Source organism: Carcharodon carcharias, chromosome 2 (assembly GCF_017639515.1).
Source record: "Carcharodon carcharias isolate sCarCar2 chromosome 2, sCarCar2.pri, whole genome shotgun sequence".
NCBI classification, from domain to species: domain Eukaryota; kingdom Metazoa; phylum Chordata; class Chondrichthyes; order Lamniformes; family Lamnidae; genus Carcharodon; species Carcharodon carcharias.
Genome location: NC_054468.1, coordinates 145291457 through 145311581, shown reverse-complemented (window position 1 = coordinate 145311581; position 20125 = coordinate 145291457). Strand labels below are relative to the sequence as shown.

The following is a 20125-nucleotide window of genomic DNA, read 5'->3' as shown; positions in this document are numbered from 1 at the left end:
GTCGTAGGCAGCATGTGTAGGGACTATTAATATGATTAGGACTCCCCATCATGTACTTTTGGGGATTGCACAATATACATTACAATGTAAAAGCAGAATTACCTGGAAAAACTCAGCAGGTCTGGCAGCATCGGCAGAGAAGAAAAGAGTTGACGTTTCAAGTCCTCATGACCCTTCAACAGAACTAGGTGAATCCAAGGAAAGGGGTGAAATATAAGCTGGTTTAAGGTGTCGGGGGGGGGGGGGGAGTGGAAGAAGTGGAGGGGGGGGTGGTGTGGTTGTAGGGACAAGCAAGCAGTGATAGGAGCAGATCATCAAAAGATGTCACAGACAAAAGAACACATAGGTGTTGAAGTTGGTGATATTATCTAAACGAATGTGCTAATTAAGAATGGATGGTAGGGCACTCAAGGTATAGCTCTAGTAGGGGTGGGGGGTGCATAAAAGATTTAAAAATAATGGAAATAGGTGGGAAAAGATAAATCTATATAATTTATTGGAAGAAACAAAAGGAAGGGGGAAGAAACAGAAAGGGGGTGGGGACGGAGGAGGGAGTTCAAGACCTAAAGTTGTTGAATTCAATATTCAGTCCGGAAGGCTGTAAAGTGCCTAGTCGTAAGATGAGGTGCTGTTCCTCTAGTTTGCTCCCCCCAACTAGAGCTATACCTTGAGTGCCCTACCATCCATTCTTAATTAGCACATTCGTTTAGATAATATCACCAACTTCAACACCTATGTGTTCTTTTGTTTGTGACATCTTTTGATGATCTGCTCCTATCACTGCTTGCTTGTCCCCACAACCACACCACCCCTCTCCACTCCCCCCCCCCCCCCACCCCGACTCCCCGGCCCCGACGCCTTAAACCAGCTTATATTTCACCCCTTTCCTTGGATTCACCTAGTTCTGTTGAAGGGTCATGAGGACTCAAAATGTCAACTCTTTTCTTCTCCGCCAATGCTGCCAGACCTGCTGAGTTTTTCCAGATAATTCTGCTTTTGTTTTGGATTTCCAGCATCCACAGCTTTTTGTTTTTATCTATACATTACAATGTGTTGCAGTCAATCCCTCTTTGCTGACTGCCACAATGAAGCGAAATTGATTACCACATTACCAGGTAAGGGATGAGGTTTCACATTTTATTACATTGCCAAAGACATTTTGTTTTTAAATCTGCCCTAGGTTCAAACAACAGTACACAATAGGAATTAACTGTAAACAAATGCTGGTTTGCTTTTCAAAACAGAGGCACCAGCAAAGTATATTATCAAAGCAACGGCCAGGCATTTTAAAAAAAGAATTTGAAAATTATCAGATCATTCATTTAATTTTAAATTCTCTCTTCCTGAGGACGTACGTCATCTGTGACAAATCATCCCAGCTGCCTTGCACTTTTAGACCAAATCAGTACAGCATTGATGTGTCTGGGGTTAAAGGGCAAATGTCAACCATGATTGGTGTGGGCTTGAGAATAAAGAACAGGTCCCAAGTGGCACCAGATGTAATAGTGTAGGCACCACAGGAAAAACAAGAGTAAAAAATTTCCACACACTTACCCATAGGGGATGACAATCTTAAATCTTTATTTTAAAAAGTGTAAATTGTTTGTATTTGAAAGATTTTTCCAAACACACATAATTCCCCCTCCTGTGTCCCTCTCTGCAGATGCTGCCAGACCTGCTGAGTTTTTCCAGGTATTTTTGATTTTGTTTTGGATTTCCAGCATCCGCAGTTTTTTGCTTTTATAATATCCCCTCCTGTAAGTGAATCATATCAGAGAGGCTCTAATTATTTGTGTCAAATAATCTCCAAATATTTCAGTCTGAGCACAAACACAGCATGGCTTGACATGAACACAAACTGCTGCGCACGTCTGTTTCAAAACTTGACTTTGGTTTTTGCAATAAAATTGTCTGCATTTCCACACTCCCTTTAGGTATGAAAGCACAAAGGCAACTGAGGATTGATATTCCTTACTTTCCCTGCAAACAGATTCAAAATTTCTATTGCATGCTGGGTATTCAACAAATGTTGCAGTTCATATTATGACTCCAGCTTTAACCAACTGCTTCAACACAAATTTTCCATGTGATTGAATTGAATTGAAACATGTCTTTCACAGGCCAACACCCACAGGTGCAGCACTGTCCCATGATATATCTACAGGTACACAGATAACACTCATCACCCTGAACTGAGGTGCCTCACTATGTTTTAAACAAACAATATAAACAGTACACACTTTTCTAAACACAGTCATGATTAATACTGCTGCAATCCACAGGTTAGTCAATAGGTTTTATCTGCTCCATGCATAATATCATACTTCAGTCAGGAAAGTCCCTGTGGACCAAAAGCAAAAAAAATATTTTGAGTGTAAACAGCAATCTAATTCACTCAGGACACTCTTCAAATTCCTCTATCCTTGATCCCGAGAGACTGTTACATGAACAGAATAAATAACCAACTTAACAGCCTGCATTTATATAGCACACTTAGTGAAAAACATCCCCATGTATTCAAGGGCATGGGGGTTGGATTAGGGGTATAACTAAATAAAACAGATAAATGAACGTATGCTGAGCCATGGGGGGAGAATTGAACTAGGTGGCTGAAACTTTGGGCAAAAAGATGGATTGCAAGAAGGTATTTAAAGCTGTAGAGGCAGCAGGGTTTATGGAGAGAGATCCAGAGAGGTAGGCCCAAGATGACTCTAATGTCCTGATGTTAATACCACTGCAAATGGAGGGAATGCTGCATAAAAGGACCACGGTGCAGGAAGGGAAAAAAGGCTGGAGAAGGTTGTTGAGAGTAGGCAGAATGAAGACCGAGGTCAGCTCTGAAGAGGAGGTGAGGATTTTAAATTAGTTATATTTTCAGTGGAGGGTTATATTTATGATGGAAACATTCATCAATTCAACTAAAATGAACCAAAACTATGGAAAAGAACTGACAAAGACTGACTTACAGATTATAAATACACCACCTCACAAAATCAGAAATATCTTCTTCCATGGGTTACCAGTCCCTTTTTTACTTCAGTGACCAGTACTCAATACCGTCATTTTATGGAATAAAGTGCACATTACAGAAACTGTGCAAAGAGAATGAATGTAAAGATGTGGCCAGTCAGCCAATCCTAATGCCAGCCAGTACCACCAAGGAAATTGTAAGACGATAATACAAATCACACCCACCAGAGCCTACAAGCACACAATGAAACCTTGGATGGGAAACAATAGGCTATCAGAACCCAGCAGCAATTACACAGAGGTAACAACATCTCATTTGGTTAAGGTCACTTACTTTCCAGTTTTTTTGATGAATTTTGTACTCAAGCAGCTGGTGGAAGATTAATACCGGTTTCCCCATTTTAAATATCTGAATGTCAGTTTCAAGGGCTCCCAGCTCAGGTATGTCACATTCCAGAAAGGCACTTGGTGAAGGATGATACTGGAGCCATTTACATTTATTTAGAGTGAAACTCAACCACACCAATTTCAATAAGTGTCTCTGTAACTCTTTCGAGTACAAACACATTTCCATCTGTTCCTATTCAGATGAAGTTACATTGTTTCATAGTTTGCCATTGTGAGATTTGAACTCTTGATCTTGGGGTTACAAGCCCAGTACCATAACCACTTGGCTATTTAGGCCAAGCTAAGAAGATGTAACTCTTTCGAGTACAAACACGTTTCCATCTGTTTCAGATGAAGTTACATTGTTTCATAGTTTGCCATTGTGAGATTTGAACTCTTGATCTTGGGGTTGCAAATCCAGTACCATTACCACTTGGCTATTTAGGCCAAGCATAAGTGTCTCTGTAACTCTTTCAAGTACAAACACGTTTCCATCTGTTTCAGATGAAGTTACATTGTTTCATAGTTTGCCATTGTGAGATTTGAACTCTTGATCTTGGGGTTACAAACCCAGTACCATTACTACTTGGCTATTTAGGCCAAGCATAAGTGTCTCTGTATATGTAGTCAAGTGGGAACTCTAACTAATGCCCTCCACCTATCTGTAATTGTATACAATTAATAAGGTACACTGCTTGGCCTAAATAGCCAAGTGGTTATGGTACTGGGTTTGTAACCCCAAGTTCAAATCGCACAATGGCAAACTATGAAACAACGTAACTTCATCTGAATAGGAACAGATGGAAACGGGTTTGTACTCGAAAGAATTACAGGTTAAATGCAATATAAAGAAGATGGCGGAGGCGGCGCGGCGGTTGGTGCAGAAAGTGGTGACCGGCGGCCCCAAGCTCGCCCTGGCTGCTGCTAATTACTCTAAACCACGTCTGGCTACCTTCTGGAAATATGCTCAGGTGGAGCTGACTCCTCCAACTCCTGGAGAAATCCCAGTGGCTGTTGAAAGCTTCAAGGGTCTTGTGGCATCAGTTAAAGCTGGGAGTTACAAACAAATAACAGTAAAGGATGCCCTGAGGAACACACTTGTGGCCACGAAAGTTGTGATGTGGTTTTACATTGGCGAGGTCATTGGCCGAAGAAGCCTGATTGGATATAATGTCTGAACTCTAACCTGTGTTGGACTAGCATTCCATTGTAAATGAATGAATATTTCAAATTAAATAAACCCATTATTAGGACTTAAAAAAAATAAAGCTCCCTAGTATTCTTTACCAATAATGTGTCTTAATCCCCTCTCTATGAAGAGCATAACCCACAGAGATTTCTTCACTTCCTAAACCAGCCAATTTTGTGGTTTTGGTAAAATGATCTATTTAGTGGCATTAGTGTTCTGTATCCACATCCACTGGGAATAGGGTTGATTGCTAAAACATATCCCACACAGACCTCTTAAGCCAATTCTATATTTCTCTCTAAGTCAGGTTCTGAAAGCCTGCTGTTCCATGGGCCAACTTCCACATTTATGCTTTTAAATCTGGTTTCCAAGGGACTAACAAGCCTGCCACCAGTCAACAGAAAGCAGGCTTAACAGCAAAACAACAGAAGATGGATCCCAAATGCTAGGTTCCCACAAAAAGAACATCAAAAACATACGATATTCTTTACAAAAAGCAGAGAGAACTTCCATCTCGAAATCTGCTTTTGAATCCAGGTCACCCAGGTTAAAGAACACCATACTAATCCATTGCAGTGCCCTCACCCTGTTCCAGTTTTTGAATTTTACAAAAAAGATAAAAAGAACAAAGTACAATATTAGTCATGAAATGGTGCATGGAGCACAAAAGCCTCACCCACTCATCTTAGGCAGAGTCTGCCTGGGACTGGGGTGCTTGAAAAAGCTAGTTTTGATTGTCTTTTACATTATCCTTTGATTCTTGAAGTTCATTCTCTTTCCTGAAACAGAATTCAAAGGATGTTCCTCACAGCATGCTCTAACACAGAAAACATCAATGGTGGCAAATTCATTGCAAATGACTGAAAGATAAATAACTTCCATTCTATTTTGTCTATCCATTGACTAGTGCTGGAATGGGTGACTATGGCATTTCTATGTAGTATATTGATCATAAACCATAACTAGAGTGAAAAATATCATATTTCTACTTCATTGTATTCATGAATCCACCTAGATATTATAATTTTAATAAAGCTCTGATTGTCTCCAAAGTCTTTATATGCTTAGAGACATGTAAACTTTTTCAAGTTCACATTATAGTCATGGCTACAATATTTAGACTGGTTCATGAACACAAAAAAGCAATGTTAGTTCTTTCACTCTGCATATAATTTTGTTTAGAAATACAACACTTTTGTGGAAATACTATAGCCGCCTCTCCCTGTACACAATGACAAATAGACAGCACAGGGTGATGTGACTTATCTTTCAATCCGCTCTTTGCGATTAATTTGCCACTAGTCGTTTAATGTTTTCTGTGGCAAAACATAAAATGAAGAGCATCCCCTGAATGATGTTGCTGCGACTACATTTAAATAAAGATAATGGGGAGGATAACTTTAGCGCATTGACACTGCCAATTTAGCATCAACAAAAAGCTGTTTTAGCTATGCAATGCTACACTTGTGAAGTGTAAATCAGGAGTGAAGGTCTGACTGACTCTGAAGCAAAGCGGAGTGAGACCATTCTTCATTCCTGTATCAGATCAGTGGTTGCGGATCGAGGCTGCACTCACAGTACAATTGCAGGATCAGTGTTAAATATTTGTACCTTTACTCCAGTTATAGTGTGAATAATAGTATGTCAGCCATGGTTCAGTTGCCTCTGGGTTAGAAGATTGTTCAATTGCTGGCACCCTTGTCTCTGGGGTTAGAAGATTGTGGATTCAAGTCAACAGAAAACAACTTAAATGCAAAAACTTCAGGCTGATTGTCCAGTGCAGTAATGAGAGTGCTGCAGTTTGCAAGAACAGGCATTAAATCTGGGGCCAGTCTTCCCTTTCAGCTGAACGTATAAGATCCCATAGAATTAATCGAAGTGCAGGAGACCTCTCCCCAATAACATGATCAGCATTTATCCCTCATTTATTTGCTTGCTCACAAATTGGCTGTCATGTAACAATGTTGACTGCACATCAAAGCACTTTGGGATATCCTGGGACTGTGGAAATTACAAGATAAATGCAAACCTTTATTTCTTGATTGTACCATTAGACGGGCAAAGGTTAACTGAAACAATTTATCCAATTAGCTGAGAGTATACTTTTGCACTAAGCTTATTTACTACTTTACTTAGTATGTATGCAGGTTTCGGCAATGTTCCTAGGCTGTGCTACACTCAGTCTACTGCTGACAAAAAGACATAGAAACCTACATGTAGCATATAGGGTAATAGAGTACGAGTGCAACGTTCTTTGTTCATTATTTCAGATACTCCCATCATGACTATAAGTGCTTTAACCTCATGTTACAAAGTTCACAATGCAACTCAAGTTTGAAAGAACAAAATCTATCACCGTTGCCATTGAGCGTTTGTTACAGATCAAGTGCATAAGACGCAAGACTTTCACTTATCCCCATTTCCTTTGATTCTAATGACCAATACAACAGGTAATCATGTCTGTACTGTTGTGATTCAAAAGCAACACCACATACCAATTTTTAAGGGCATCTGTAAAACCTCCTCCAGGAAATTATTTGAAACTTATTCTAATCACTTAACTTAATGCAATTAATCCATCAATATGTTTTATATAGGAAGAGGGGAACCTTTTCTGTATGAACTACAGCAAGACGTCGGCTTTCCGTCTCCACATCAGTGGCAACCATACTGCGACATCTATTATAGCAACATAACACCAGTCTTATTATTTTCAATAAATCCATTAGTGGTTCTTATATGGGCTGAATATATTTAAAAATGCATCTGTTTTATAGACATAAAAAGCTGAATCTCACTTGTATAGCACCTCCTTATGAATGTTAAACTTCCTAAAGATTTTCTAATCATACACACATTAAATTTGCAGTCATTTCATGATGCTTCTCCTTTCATCTTCTTCCATTATACCATTCAACTTTTCTCAATGTATTAATAAATCATCCATTCTTTTAATGACATCAGTGCATGCCTCAATGGCACTGTTAAAGGCGACTTGTAAAGAACCATTGTGAGAGTTCTCCAGTTCAAACAAAGTGTGCATAAGTGAACAGCTCTAAAATTAGCTTTCAATTTCACACTGATACTTATTTTCAACTGAGAACACTGCACAGCATGTCCTCCTGCAGATTCCACCTTACATCTAATTCAGTGCAAAGGTGTCCATCTGATATTTTACACCTGCTCAAAGACACCTTCAGTAAATAGGAGCACAATATTGAGGAATTGTAAAGGATCTATCAATTGTGCTTTGTACAGTACACAGTTCACTAGCTTCGGCTCTACTCCATAGTGCCACTGAACTGTCTTCAGCACATATCCGCCTCACTGAACAAAATGTATCAATACATTATGTCCACGCTTGATACAAGTTACTCCAATATGAAAGACTTGCCTTAATCATACCAGGTGATGGTGTAAGGTATGTATACACTGGGAAATTAAAGGTGATTTATCATACCTTAAATACCTTATCATACCTCATAACTTAATCTAATTCAAAATAAAAAGAAATCCACAACTGTTAACAACCAGAAATATGCATGTTGATCAATCAGTACCTGAAACAGGTAGAAAGGCTAACATTAATTAAACAAAGATTACACGAAGATCAATATGATTATTTCTGCTTATGGAATATAGAGAAATCCATTCACAGCACTTGCTGCTTCAATTAAAATGTGCTTTCATAAAAACAGAACTGACCACAATTCAGAATTTCCAGAGTCATGAGAAAATGTTAGCTCCACCTCTTCTTGGAATGAGAGCACAAATATCAAAGCAATTATACTTGGCTTCTGGTTTTCATAAACTTTCACTTGTTGAAGGGTAATCCAAAATTAAAACAAGTCAGATATTAAAACCAAATCCCTCACAATGGTAAACTATGAACGGGTAACAATGCCAAAATCAGACTTATGGAAAATTCCTCAGAGCAAGAATTAAACTAGCACTTCACCAGTGTAAATGTTATTAAAAGTCTTTGCAATGATTAATATTAGAGAACAATAAAATTGACAAATCATGCCAAATTTTAAGAGTAGTTCAATTATGCATTCCCAAACAAAAAACAGTTTTACATTAAAAAAATCTGAAGCAGTTTTTGTCACACTTTGAATGGTACAGAATGTCGATAATTCAGGAAGAACAGCAGTCCCACTAGAAATTCAAAAATATTTTGCCTGAAGCTCTGCTTTAGGAAGATGACCAGTGTACTTAACATAAAGTGCAGAAAAACAACCTATTTTCACTTGGTTGATTAATCCACTGTCATTCACTCAATTTATAAGCCACCATTCAGAATGCTTTGCAGGGGACTGCCTGAACCAACTGTAGATATAAACAGGGGCTGTTCTTCCAGGAAAAATGAATGAAAATGAGTCAGTTTAAAGGATTTAAAGGCAAAACCATTCGACATATCCAAATTATAGTGCCCAGCCAAAATCAACAAGTAAAATATGAACATGCAGAGGAATTGGAGCAGCTGACAGCTTTCAACTGAATGGGTAAGGCACGAATGCTGCAGATCCTCCAACACAGAGCAAATAAGTGCACAGAACTCCCACCCTGCCATTTTCTCTTGGAGGGGAGGTGGGGGGACTTCAGTTTCCTGCTCAAACCAGGATACAATCTGTAAAGGGCTGTGGCAAAGGTCACAAAAAACAGTCAGCCGGACAGCTAGGTCCAGGGATCTGGATGACCACAATGCACAGGCAGTTCAATACAGTCAGAGGTTCCTCCTTCCCTCAGCAACGAGAATCTGCCTGAAATTAGAAAGCATGAAACAGGTTGCCCCTAACAGGGCCAGGAACTGATCCAGGGAGACCACACCCACCCAGATAGAGGGAGGGGGGGGGGGGGGGGGTGGTGTAGAGGGAGTGGGGGGAAGGGAGGGGGGAAAGAGAGGGAGTGGGAGGAAGGGAGGGGGGAAAGAGAGGGAAGGAGGGTGGGGGGTTGAGAGAGTGGGGGAGAGAGGAGGGAGGGTGGGGGGGGGGGGGGGGTGGGGGGGTAGAGAGAGGGGGAGGGGAGGAACCGGAGAGAGAGAGGGGTGGGGGGAGGCTGGGAGGAGGAGAGAGAGGGAGTTTGGGGGGGTCGGGGAGGGGGGGGGCGGGGAGGGGGAGAGGGAGGGGGGGCGCAGAGGGGGAGAGGGAGGGGGGGCGCAGAGGGGGAGAGGGAGGGGGGGCGCAGAGGGGGAGAGGGAGGGGGGGCGCAGAGGGGGAGAGGGAGGGGGGGGCGCAGAGGGGGAGAGGGAGGGGGGGCGCAGAGGGGGAGAGGGAGGGGGGGCGCAGAGGGGGAGAGGGAGGGGGGGCGCAGAGGGGGAGAGGGAGGGGGGGCGCAGAGGGGGAGAGGGAGGGGGGGCGCAGAGGGGGAGAGGGAGGGGGGGCGCAGAGGGGGAGAGGGAGGGGGGGCGCAGAGGGGGAGAGGGAGGGGGGGCGCAGAGGGGGAGAGGGAGGGGGGGCGCAGAGGGGGAGAGGGAGGGGGGGCGCAGAGGGGGAGAGGGAGGGGGGGCGCAGAGGGGGAGAGGGAGGGGGGGCGCAGAGGGGGAGAGGGAGGGGGGGCGCAGAGGGGGAGAGGGAGGGGGGGCGCAGAGGGGGAGAGGGAGGGGGGGGCGCAGAGGGGGAGAGGGAGGGGGGGCGCAGAGGGGGAGAGGGAGGGGGGGCGCAGAGGGGGAGAGGGAGGGGGGGCGCAGAGGGGGAGAGGGAGGGGGGGCGCAGAGGGGGAGAGGGAGGGGGGGCGCAGAGGGGGAGAGGGAGGGGGGGCGCAGAGGGGGAGAGGGAGGGGGGGCGCAGAGGGGGAGAGGGAGGGGGGGCGCAGAGGGGGAGAGGGAGGGGGGGGCGCAGAGGGGGAGAGGGAGGGGGGGCGCAGAGGGGGAGAGGGAGGGGGGGCGCAGAGGGGGAGAGGGAGGGGGGGCGCAGAGGGGGAGAGGGAGGGGGGGCGCAGAGGGGGAGAGGGAGGGGGGGCGCAGAGGGGGAGAGGGAGGGGGGGCGCAGAGGGGGAGAGGGAGGGGGGGCGCAGAGGGGGAGAGGGAGGGGGGGCGCAGAGGGGGAGAGGGAGGGGGGGCGCAGAGGGGGAGAGGGAGGGGGGGCGCAGAGGGGGAGAGGGAGGGGGGGCGCAGAGGGGGAGAGGGAGGGGGGGCGCAGAGGGGGAGAGGGAGGGGGGGCGCAGAGGGGGAGAGGGAGGGGGGGCGCAGAGGGGGAGAGGGAGGGGGGGCGCAGAGGGGGAGAGGGAGGGGGGGCGCAGAGGGGGAGAGGGAGGGGGGGCGCAGAGGGGGAGAGGGAGGGGGGGCGCAGAGGGGGAGAGGGAGGGGGGGCGCAGAGGGGGAGAGGGAGGGGGGGCGCAGAGGGGGAGAGGGAGGGGGGGCGCAGAGGGGGAGAGGGAGGGGGGGCGCAGAGGGGGAGAGGGAGGGGGGGCGCAGAGGGGGAGAGGGAGGGGGGGCGCAGAGGGGGAGAGGGAGGGGGGGCGCAGAGGGGAGAGGGAGGGGGGGCGCAGAGGGGGAGAGGGAGGGGGGGCGCAGAGGGGGAGAGGGAGGGGGGGCGCAGAGGGGGAGAGGGAGGGGGGGCGCAGAGGGGGAGAGGGAGGGGGGGCGCAGAGGGGGAGAGGGAGGGGGGGCGCAGAGGGGAGAGGGAGGGGGGGCGCAGAGGGGGAGAGGGAGGGGGGGCGCAGAGGGGGAGAGGGAGGGGGGGCGCAGAGGGGGAGAGGGAGGGGGGCGCAGAGGGGGAGAGGGAGGGGGGGCGCAGAGGGGGAGAGGGAGGGGGGGGCGCAGAGGGGGAGAGGGAGGGGGGGCGCAGAGGGGGAGAGGGAGGGGGGGCGCAGAGGGGGAGAGGGAGGGGGGGCGCAGAGGGGGAGAGGGAGGGGGGGCGCAGAGGGGGAGAGGGAGGGGGGGCGAGAGGAGGGGGCAGAGGGAGAGGGAGGGGGGCGCAGAGGGGGAGAGGGAGGGGTGGCAGAGGGAGAGGGAGGGGTGGCAGAGGGAGAGGGAGGGGTGGCAGAGGGAGAGGGAGGGGTGGCAGAGGGAGAGGGAGGGGTGGCAGAGGGAGAGGGAGGGGTGGCAGAGGGAGAGGGAGGGGTGGCAGAGGGAGAGGGAGGGGTGGCAGAGGGAGAGGGAGGGGTGGCAGAGGGAGAGGGAGGGGTGGCAGAGGGAGAGGGAGGGGTGGCAGAGGGGGGGCAAGGTGGGAGTCAGAGAGGGGGGGCGGTGGGAGTCAGAGAGGGGGGGCGGTGGGAGTCAGAGAGGGGGCGGCAGGATGGGAGTCAGAGAGGGTGGCAGGATGGGAGTCAGAGAGGGGGGGCAGGGGGGGGAGTCAGAGAGGGGGGGCAGGGGGGGGAGTCAGAGAGGGGGGGCAGGGGGGGGGAGTCAGAGAGGGGGGTGCAGTGGGGAGTCAGAGAGGGGGGGGGGGCAGGGGGGAGGCAGGGGGTGAGAGGGAGTCAGTGATTGGGGGGCCGGGGCGGGAGAGAGATTGGGAGGGGGGGGGAGAGAGATGGGGGGGGGAGGGGACAGAGATGGGGAGGGAGGGGAGAGAGATGGGGAGGGGGGCCGAAGAGAGATGGGGAGGGGGGCCGAAGAGAGATGGGGAGGGGGGCCGAAGAGAGATGGGAGGGGGGCCGAAGAGAGATGGGGAGGGGGGCCGAAGAGAGATGGGGAGGGGGCCGAAGAGAGATGGGGAGGGGGGCCGAAGAGAGATGGGGAGGGGGGCCGAAGAGAGATGGGGAGGGGGGCCGAAGAGAGATGGGGAGGGGGGCCGAAGAGAGATGGGAGGGGGGCCGAAGAGAGATGGGGAGGGGGGCCGAAGAGAGATGGGGAGGGGGGCCGAAGAGAGATTGGGAGGGGGGCCGAAGAGAGATTGGGAGGGGGGCCGAAGAGAGATTGGGAGGGGGCCGAAGAGAGATTGGGAGGGGGGCCGAAGAGAGATTGGGAGGGGGGCCGAAGAGAGATTGGGAGGGGGGCCGAAGAGAGATTGGGAGGGGGGCCGAAGAGAGATTGGGAGGGGGGCCGAAGAGAGATTGGGAGGGGGGCCGAAGAGAGATTGGGAGGGGGGCCGAAGAGAGATTGGGAGGGGGGCCGAAGAGAGATTGGGAGGGGGGCCGAAGAGAGATTGGGAGGGGGGCCGAAGAGAGATTGGGAGGGGGGCCGAAGAGAGATTGGGAGGGGGGCCGAAGAGAGATTGGGAGGGGGGCCGAAGAGAGATTGGGAGGGGGGCCGAAGAGAGATTGGGAGGGGGGCCGAAGAGAGATTGGGAGGGGGGCCGAAGAGAGATTGGGAGGGGGGCCGAAGAGAGATTGGGAGGGGGGCCGAAGAGAGATTGGGAGGGGGGCCGAAGAGAGATTGGGAGGGGGGCCGAAGAGAGATTGGGAGGGGGGCCGAAGAGAGATTGGGAGGGGGGCCGAAGAGAGATTGGGAGGGGGGCCGAAGAGAGATTGGGAGGGGGGCCGAAGAGAGATGGGAGGGGGCCGAAGAGAGATTGGGAGGGGGGCCGAAGAGAGATTGGGAGGGGGCCGAAGAGAGATTGGGAGGGGGGCCGAAGAGAGATTGGGAGGGGGGCCGAAGAGAGATTGGGAGGGGGGCCGAAGAGAGATTGGGAGGGGGGCCGAAGAGAGATTGGGAGGGGGGCCGAAGAGAGATTGGGAGGGGGGCCGAAGAGAGATTGGGAGGGGGGCCGAAGAGAGATTGGGAGGGGGGCCGAAGAGAGATTGGGAGGGGGGCCGAAGAGAGATTGGGAGGGGGGCCGAAGAGAGATTGGGAGGGGGGCCGAAGAGAGATTGGGAGGGGGGCCGAAGAGAGATTGGGAGGGGGGCCGAAGAGAGATTGGGAGGGGGGCCGAAGAGAGATTGGGAGGGGGGCCGAAGAGAGATTGGGAGGGGGGCCGAAGAGAGATTGGGAGGGGGGCCGAAGAGAGATTGGGAGGGGGGCCGAAGAGAGATTGGGAGGGGGGCCGAAGAGAGATTGGGAGGGGGGCCGAAGAGAGATTGGGAGGGGGGCCGAAGAGAGATTGGGAGGGGGGCCGAAGAGAGATTGGGAGGGGGGCCGAAGAGAGATTGGGAGGGGGGCCGAAGAGAGATTGGGAGGGGGGCCGAAGAGAGATTGGGAGGGGGGCCGAAGAGAGATTGGGAGGGGGGCCGAAGAGAGATTGGGAGGGGGGCCGAAGAGAGATTGGGAGGGGGGCCGAAGAGAGATTGGGAGGGGGGCCGAAGAGAGATTGGGAGGGGGGCCGAAGAGAGATTGGGAGGGGGGCCGAAGAGAGATTGGGAGGGGGGCCGAAGAGAGATTGGGAGGGGGGCCGAAGAGAGATTGGGAGGGGGGCCGAAGAGAGATTGGGAGGGGGGCCGAAGAGAGATTGGGAGGGGGGCCGAAGAGAGATTGGGAGGGGGGCCGAAGAGAGATTGGGAGGGGGGCCGAAGAGAGATTGGGAGGGGGGCCGAAGAGAGATTGGGAGGGGGGCCGAAGAGAGATTGGGAGGGGGGCCGAAGAGAGATTGGGAGGGGGGCCGAAGAGAGATTGGGAGGGGGGCCGAAGAGAGATTGGGAGGGGGGCCGAAGAGAGATTGGGAGGGGGGCCGAAGAGAGATTGGGAGGGGGGCCGAAGAGAGATTGGGAGGGGGGCCGAAGAGAGATTGGGAGGGGGGCCGAAGAGAGATTGGGAGGGGGGCCGAAGAGAGATTGGGAGGGGGGCCGAAGAGAGATTGGGAGGGGGGCCGAAGAGAGATTGGGAGGGGGGCCGAAGAGAGATTGGGAGGGGGGCCGAAGAGAGATTGGGAGGGGGGCCGAAGAGAGATTGGGAGGGGGGCCGAAGAGAGATTGGGAGGGGGGCCGAAGAGAGATTGGGAGGGGGGCCGAAGAGAGATTGGGAGGGGGGCCGAAGAGAGATTGGGAGGGGGGCCGAAGAGAGATTGGGAGGGGGGCCGAAGAGAGATTGGGAGGGGGGCCGAAGAGAGATTGGGAGGGGGGCCGAAGAGAGATTGGGAGGGGGGCCGAAGAGAGATTGGGAGGGGGGCCGAAGAGAGATTGGGAGGGGGGCCGAAGAGAGATTGGGAGGGGGGCCGAAGAGAGATTGGGAGGGGGGCCGAAGAGAGATTGGGAGGGGGGCCGAAGAGAGATTGGGAGGGGGGCCGAAGAGAGATTGGGAGGGGGGCCGAAGAGAGATTGGGAGGGGGGCCGAAGAGAGATTGGGAGGGGGGCCGAAGAGAGATTGGGAGGGGGGCCGAAGAGAGATTGGGAGGGGGGCCGAAGAGAGATTGGGAGGGGGGCCGAAGAGAGATTGGGAGGGGGGCCGAAGAGAGATTGGGAGGGGGGCCGAAGAGAGATTGGGAGGGGGGCCGAAGAGAGATTGGGAGGGGGGCCGAAGAGAGATTGGGAGGGGGGCCGAAGAGATTGGGAGGGGGGCCGAAGAGAGATTGGGAGGGGGGCCGAAGAGAGATTGGGAGGGGGGCCGAAGAGAGATTGGGAGGGGGGCCGAAGAGAGATTGGGAGGGGGGGCCGAAGAGAGATTGGGAGGGGGGCCGAAGAGAGATTGGGAGGGGGGCCGAAGAGAGATTGGGAGGGGGGCCGAAGAGAGATTGGGAGGGGGGGGGGGAGAGATTGGGAGAGACGGGGGAGAGATTGGGAGAGAGGGGGAGAGATTGGGAGTGGGGGGAGAGAGATTGGGAGTGGGGGGAGAGAGATTGGGAGTGGGGGGAGAGAGGGCTTGGGAGGGGCAGGGAGAGGGCTTGGGAGGGGGTGGGGAGAGGGAATGGGAGGGGGCGGATGTGGGGAGAGGGAATGGGAGGGGGCGGGGGTGGGGAGAGGGAATGGGAGGAGGTGGGGTGAGGGATTGGGAGGGGGTGGGGGGCAAGAGATCTTGGGGGTGAGAGATTGGGGGGCGGGGGGCAAGAGATCGGGGGGCGGGGGGGCGAGAGATCGGGGGGTGGTGATATTGGGGGTGATGGGAGGGCGAGAGATCGGGGGGTGCGAGAGATCGGGGGGGGGGAGACAGAGATTGGGGGGGGAGGACAGAGATCGGGGGGGGAGGCAGAGATTGGGGGGGGAGGACAGAGATCGGGGGGGGAGGACAGAGATTGGGGGGGGAGGGCAGAGATCGGGGGGGGAGGGCAGAGATCGGGGGGGGAGGGCAGAGATCGGGGGGGGAGGGCAGAGATCGGGGGGGGAGGGCAGAGATCGGGGGGCAGAGATCGGGGGGCAGAGATCGGGGGGCAGAGATCGGGGGGCAGAGATCGGGGGGCAGAGATCGGGGGGCAGAGATCGGGGGGCAGAGATCGGGGGGCAGAGATCGGGGGGCAGAGATCGGGGGGCAGAGATCGGGGGGCAGAGATCGGGGGGCAGAGATCGGGGGGCAGAGATCGGGGGGCAGAGATCGGGGGGCAGAGATCGGGGGGCAGAGATCGGGGGGCAGAGATCGGGGGGCAGAGATTGGGGGGCAGAGATTGGGGGGCAGAGATTGGGGGGCAGAGATTGGGGGGCAGAGATTGGGGGGCAGAGATTGGGGGGCAGAGATTGGGGGGCAGAGATTGGGGGGCAGAGATTGGGGGGCAGAGATTGGGGGGCAGAGATTGGGGGGCAGAGATTGGGGGGCAGAGATTGGGGGGCAGAGATTGGGGGGCAGAGATTGGGGGGCAGAGATTGGGGGGCAGAGATTGGGGGGCAGAGATTGGGGGGCAGAGATTGGGGGGCAGAGATTGGGGGGCAGAGATTGGGGGGCAGAGATTGGGGGGCAGAGATTGGGGGGCAGAGATTGGGGGGCAGAGATTGGGGGGCAGAGATTGGGGGGCAGAGATTGGGGGGCAGAGATTGGGGGCAGAGATTGGGGGGCAGAGATTGGGGGGCAGAGATTGGGGGGCAGAGATTGGGGGGCAGAGATTGGGGGGCAGAGATTGGGGGGCAGAGATTGGGGGGCAGAGATTGGGGGGCAGAGATTGGGGGGCAGAGATTGGGGGGCAGAGATTGGGGGGCAGAGATTGGGGGGCAGAGATTGGGGGGCAGAGATTGGGGGGCAGAGATTGGGGGGCAGAGATTGGGGGGCAGAGATTGGGGGGCAGAGATTGGGGGGCAGAGATTGGGGGGCAGAGATTGGGGGGCAGAGATTGGGGGGCAGAGATTGGGGGGCAGAGATTGGGGGGCAGAGATTGGGGGGCAGAGATTGGGGGGCAGAGATTGGGGGGCAGAGATTGGGGGGCAGAGATTGGGGGGCAGAGATTGGGGGGCAGAGATTGGGGGGCAGAGATTGGGGGGCAGAGATTGGGGGGCAGAGATTGGGGGGCAGAGATTGGGGGGCAGAGATTGGGGGGCAGAGATTGGGGGGCAGAGATTGGGGGGCAGAGATTGGGGGGCAGAGATTGGGGGGCAGAGATTGGGGGGCAGAGATTGGGGGGCAGAGATTGGGGGGCAGAGATTGGGGGGCAGAGATTGGGGGGCAGAGATTGGGGGGCAGAGATTGGGGGGCAGAGATTGGGGGGCAGAGATTGGGGGGCAGAGATTGGGGGGCAGAGATTGGGGGGCAGAGATTGGGGGGCAGAGATTGGGGGGCAGAGATTGGGGGGCAGAGATTGGGGGGCAGAGATTGGGGGGCAGAGAATTGGGGGGCAGAATTGGGGGGCAGAAATTGGGGGGCAGAAATTGGGGGGCAGAAATTGGGGGGCAGAAATTGGGGGGCAGAAATTGGGGGGCAGAAATTGGGGGGCAGAAATTGGGGGGCAGAAATTGGGGGGCAGAAATTGGGGGGCAGAAATTGGGGGGCAGAAATTGGGGGGCAGAAATTGGGGGCAGAAATTGGGGGGCAGAAATTGGGGGGCAGAAATTGGGGGGCAGAAATTGGGGGGCAGAAATTGGGGGGCAGAAATTGGGGGGCAGAAATTGGGGGGCAGAAATTGGGGGGCAGAAATTGGGGGGCAGAAATTGGGGGGCAGAAAATTGGGGGGCAGAAATTGGGGGGCAGAAATTGGGGGGCAGAAATTGGGGGGCAGAAATTGGGGGGCAGAAATTGGGGGGCAGAAATTGGGGGGCAGAAATTGGGGGGCAGAAATTGGGGGGCAGAAATTGGGGGCAGAAATTGGGGGGAAAGAGGGGGGGTGGGGGGGAAAGAGGGGGGTTGGGGGGGAAGAGGGGGGGTGGGGGGGAAGAGGGGGGGTGGGGGGGGAAGAGGGGGGGTGGGGGGGAGAGAGAGAGAGAGTGGGGGGGTGGGGGGGGAGAGAGAGAGTGGGGGGGTGGGGGGGAGAGAGAGAGTGGGGGGGTGGGATGAGAGAGAGAGAGTGGGGGGGGTGGGGGGGAGAGAGAGAGTGGGGGGGTGGGGGGGAGAGAGAGAGTGGGGGGGTGGGGGGGGGAGTGAGAGAGTGGGGGGGTGGGGGGGAGAGACAGAGAGTGGGGGGGTGGGGGGGAGAGACAGAGAGTGGGGGGGTGGGGGGGGAGAGAGAGAGAGAGAGAGTGGGGGGTGGGGGGGTGGGGGGGGGGAGAGAGATAGAGTGGGGGGTGGGGGGGGAGAGAGAGAGTGGGGGGGTGGGGGGGAGAGAGAGAGTGGGGGGGTGGGGGGGGGAGAGAGAGAGTGGGGGGGTGGGGGGGAGAGAGAGAGAGTGGGGGGGTGGGGGGGGAGAGAGAGTGGGGGGGCGGGGGGGATAGAGAGAGAGTGGGGGGGTGGGGGGAGAGAGAGAGTGGGGGTGTGGGGGGGGAGAGAGAGAGTGGGGGTGTGGGGGGGGAGAGAGAGAGTGGGGGGGTGGGGGGGGAGAGAGAGAGAGAGTGGGGGGGTGGGGGGGGAGAGAGAGAGAGAGTGGGGGGGTGGGGGGGAGAGAGAGAGAGTGGGGGGGGGGGGGGGAGAGAGAGAGTGGGGGGGGGGGCGGGGAGAGAGAGAGAGAGAGTGGGGGGGTGGGGGGGGAGAGAGAGAGTGGGGGGGTGGGGGGGAGAGAGAGAGAGAGAGAGAGTGGGGGGGTGGGGGGGAGAGAGAGAGAGAGAGAGAGTGGGGGGGTGGGGGGGGAGAGAGAGAAAGTGGGGGGGGTGGGGGGGGAGAGAGAGAGTGGGGGGGTGGGGGGGAGAGAGAGAGGGTGGGGGGGTGGGGGGGGAGAGAGAGAGTGGGGGGGTGGGGGGGGAGAGAGAGAGTGGGGGGGTGGGGGGGGAGAGAGAGAGTGGGGGTGGGGGGGGAGAGAGAGAGGGTGGGGGGGTGGGGGGGGAGAGAGAGTGGGGGGGTGGGGGGGGAGAGAGAGTGGGGGGGTGGGGGGGAGAGAGAGTGGGGGGGTGGGGGGGAGAGAGAGTGGGGGGGTGCGGGGGGAGAGAGAGAGAGAGTGGGGGGGTGGGGGGGGAGAGAGAGAGAGAGTGGGGGGGTGGGGGGGGAGAGAGAGTTGGGGGGTGGGGGGGAGAGAGAGAGAGTGGGGGGGTGGGGGGGAGAGAGAGTGTGGGGGGGTGGGGGAGAGAGAGAGTGTGGGGGGGTGGGGGAGAGAGAGAGTGTGGGGGGGTGGGGGAGAGAGAGAGTGTGGGGGGTGGGGGAGAGAGAGAGAGTCGGGGGGTGGGGGGGAGAGAGAGTGTGGGGGGGTGGGGGAGAGAGAGAGTGGGGGGGTGGGGGGGGAGAGAGATTGGGAGGGGGTGGGGGAGAGAGAGAGTGGGGGGGTGGGGGGGGAGAGAGATTGGGAGGGGGTGGGGGTGGTGCGAGATTGGGGGGGTGGGGGCGTTGCGGGGAGAGAGATTGGGAGGGGGAGGGGGCGGCGGTGGAGAGAGATTGGTGGGGGGGGGGGGGGGGGCGGGTCTGGGGCTACTAGTCAGAGGGCGGACTCCGCCTCCACCCCTGGAACACTGAAGCTGGAGTCCCTCCTGAGCTGTGGATCCGGCAGTGCAGTTGCGTCCTTTTCCCAACTCCCTGCCATGGAGACCGGGGCCCCAACACTCTCACTGCTCACTCACTGTCACAGATTGTCCAAGCCGCTTAGTCCACCTCTTCCCCAACCCGACTCTTACCATCAACCAGTGCCGCCGTTCCTCGGAACCGCTCCCGGTCCTGCTCCGAGTGCCGGTGTTCCTGCCGCTACCGGTCCTGCTCCGGGTGTCGGTGCTACGGCCGCTCGCGATCCGGAGTGTGCAGCCCTGGGACGGCGTGACGTCACGGTGCTGGAGCTGCGGAGGTGGAAAGACCGCCAGGAGCAGCAACACAGAATATCATCAGAGTGGGGCACATTACATTGTGTCATATACACACTGAAAGAACAGCACCTTTTACCATATCAGGGCATCCCGAAGCGTTTTACAACCAACGTTTGTGGTACAGTCATAGTGATATAGGAAATAAATACTGTGGCTACAGGAGAGAGCAGGTCAGATGCTGTGAATTCTGTGGAGAGTAACTGACCTCCTTACTCTCCAAAGCGTATCCACTATCTACAAGGTGATGGAAGGCTTGGCCTATATAGCCAAGTGGTTATGGTACTGGGCTTGTAACCCCAAGATCAAGAGTTCAAATCTCATAATGGCAAACTATGAAACAATGTAACTTCATCTGACTAGGAACAGATGGAAACGTGTTTGTACTCGAAAGAGTTACAAGGTGATGGAATACTCCACTTGACTGGATGATTGCAGCTCCAATAACATTCAAGCAGCCTGATACCATCCAGGACACTTGAT

At 54.8% G+C, this 20125-nt stretch overlaps 2 protein-coding genes across 2 annotated transcripts in view; one reads left to right on the top strand and one right to left on the bottom strand.

Moving 5' to 3' along the window:
• myo6a (myosin VIa) overlaps positions 1-19610 on the bottom strand; it is a 374163-nt gene extending 354553 nt beyond the window's left edge. Inside the window, exon 1 of the mRNA XM_041215736.1 lies at positions 19463-19610. The gene's annotated coding sequence lies outside the window, so the exon portion shown is untranslated. The remainder of the gene's footprint in view (positions 1-19462) is intronic.
• Positions 4212-4578, top strand: LOC121293110 (ATP synthase subunit g, mitochondrial-like). Its single transcript, XM_041215780.1, has one exon. The coding sequence runs from the start codon at positions 4212-4214 to the stop codon at positions 4533-4535; it is 324 nt and encodes a 107-aa protein (XP_041071714.1). The 3' UTR covers positions 4536-4578.
• Positions 19611-20125: the final 515 nt, after the last annotated feature.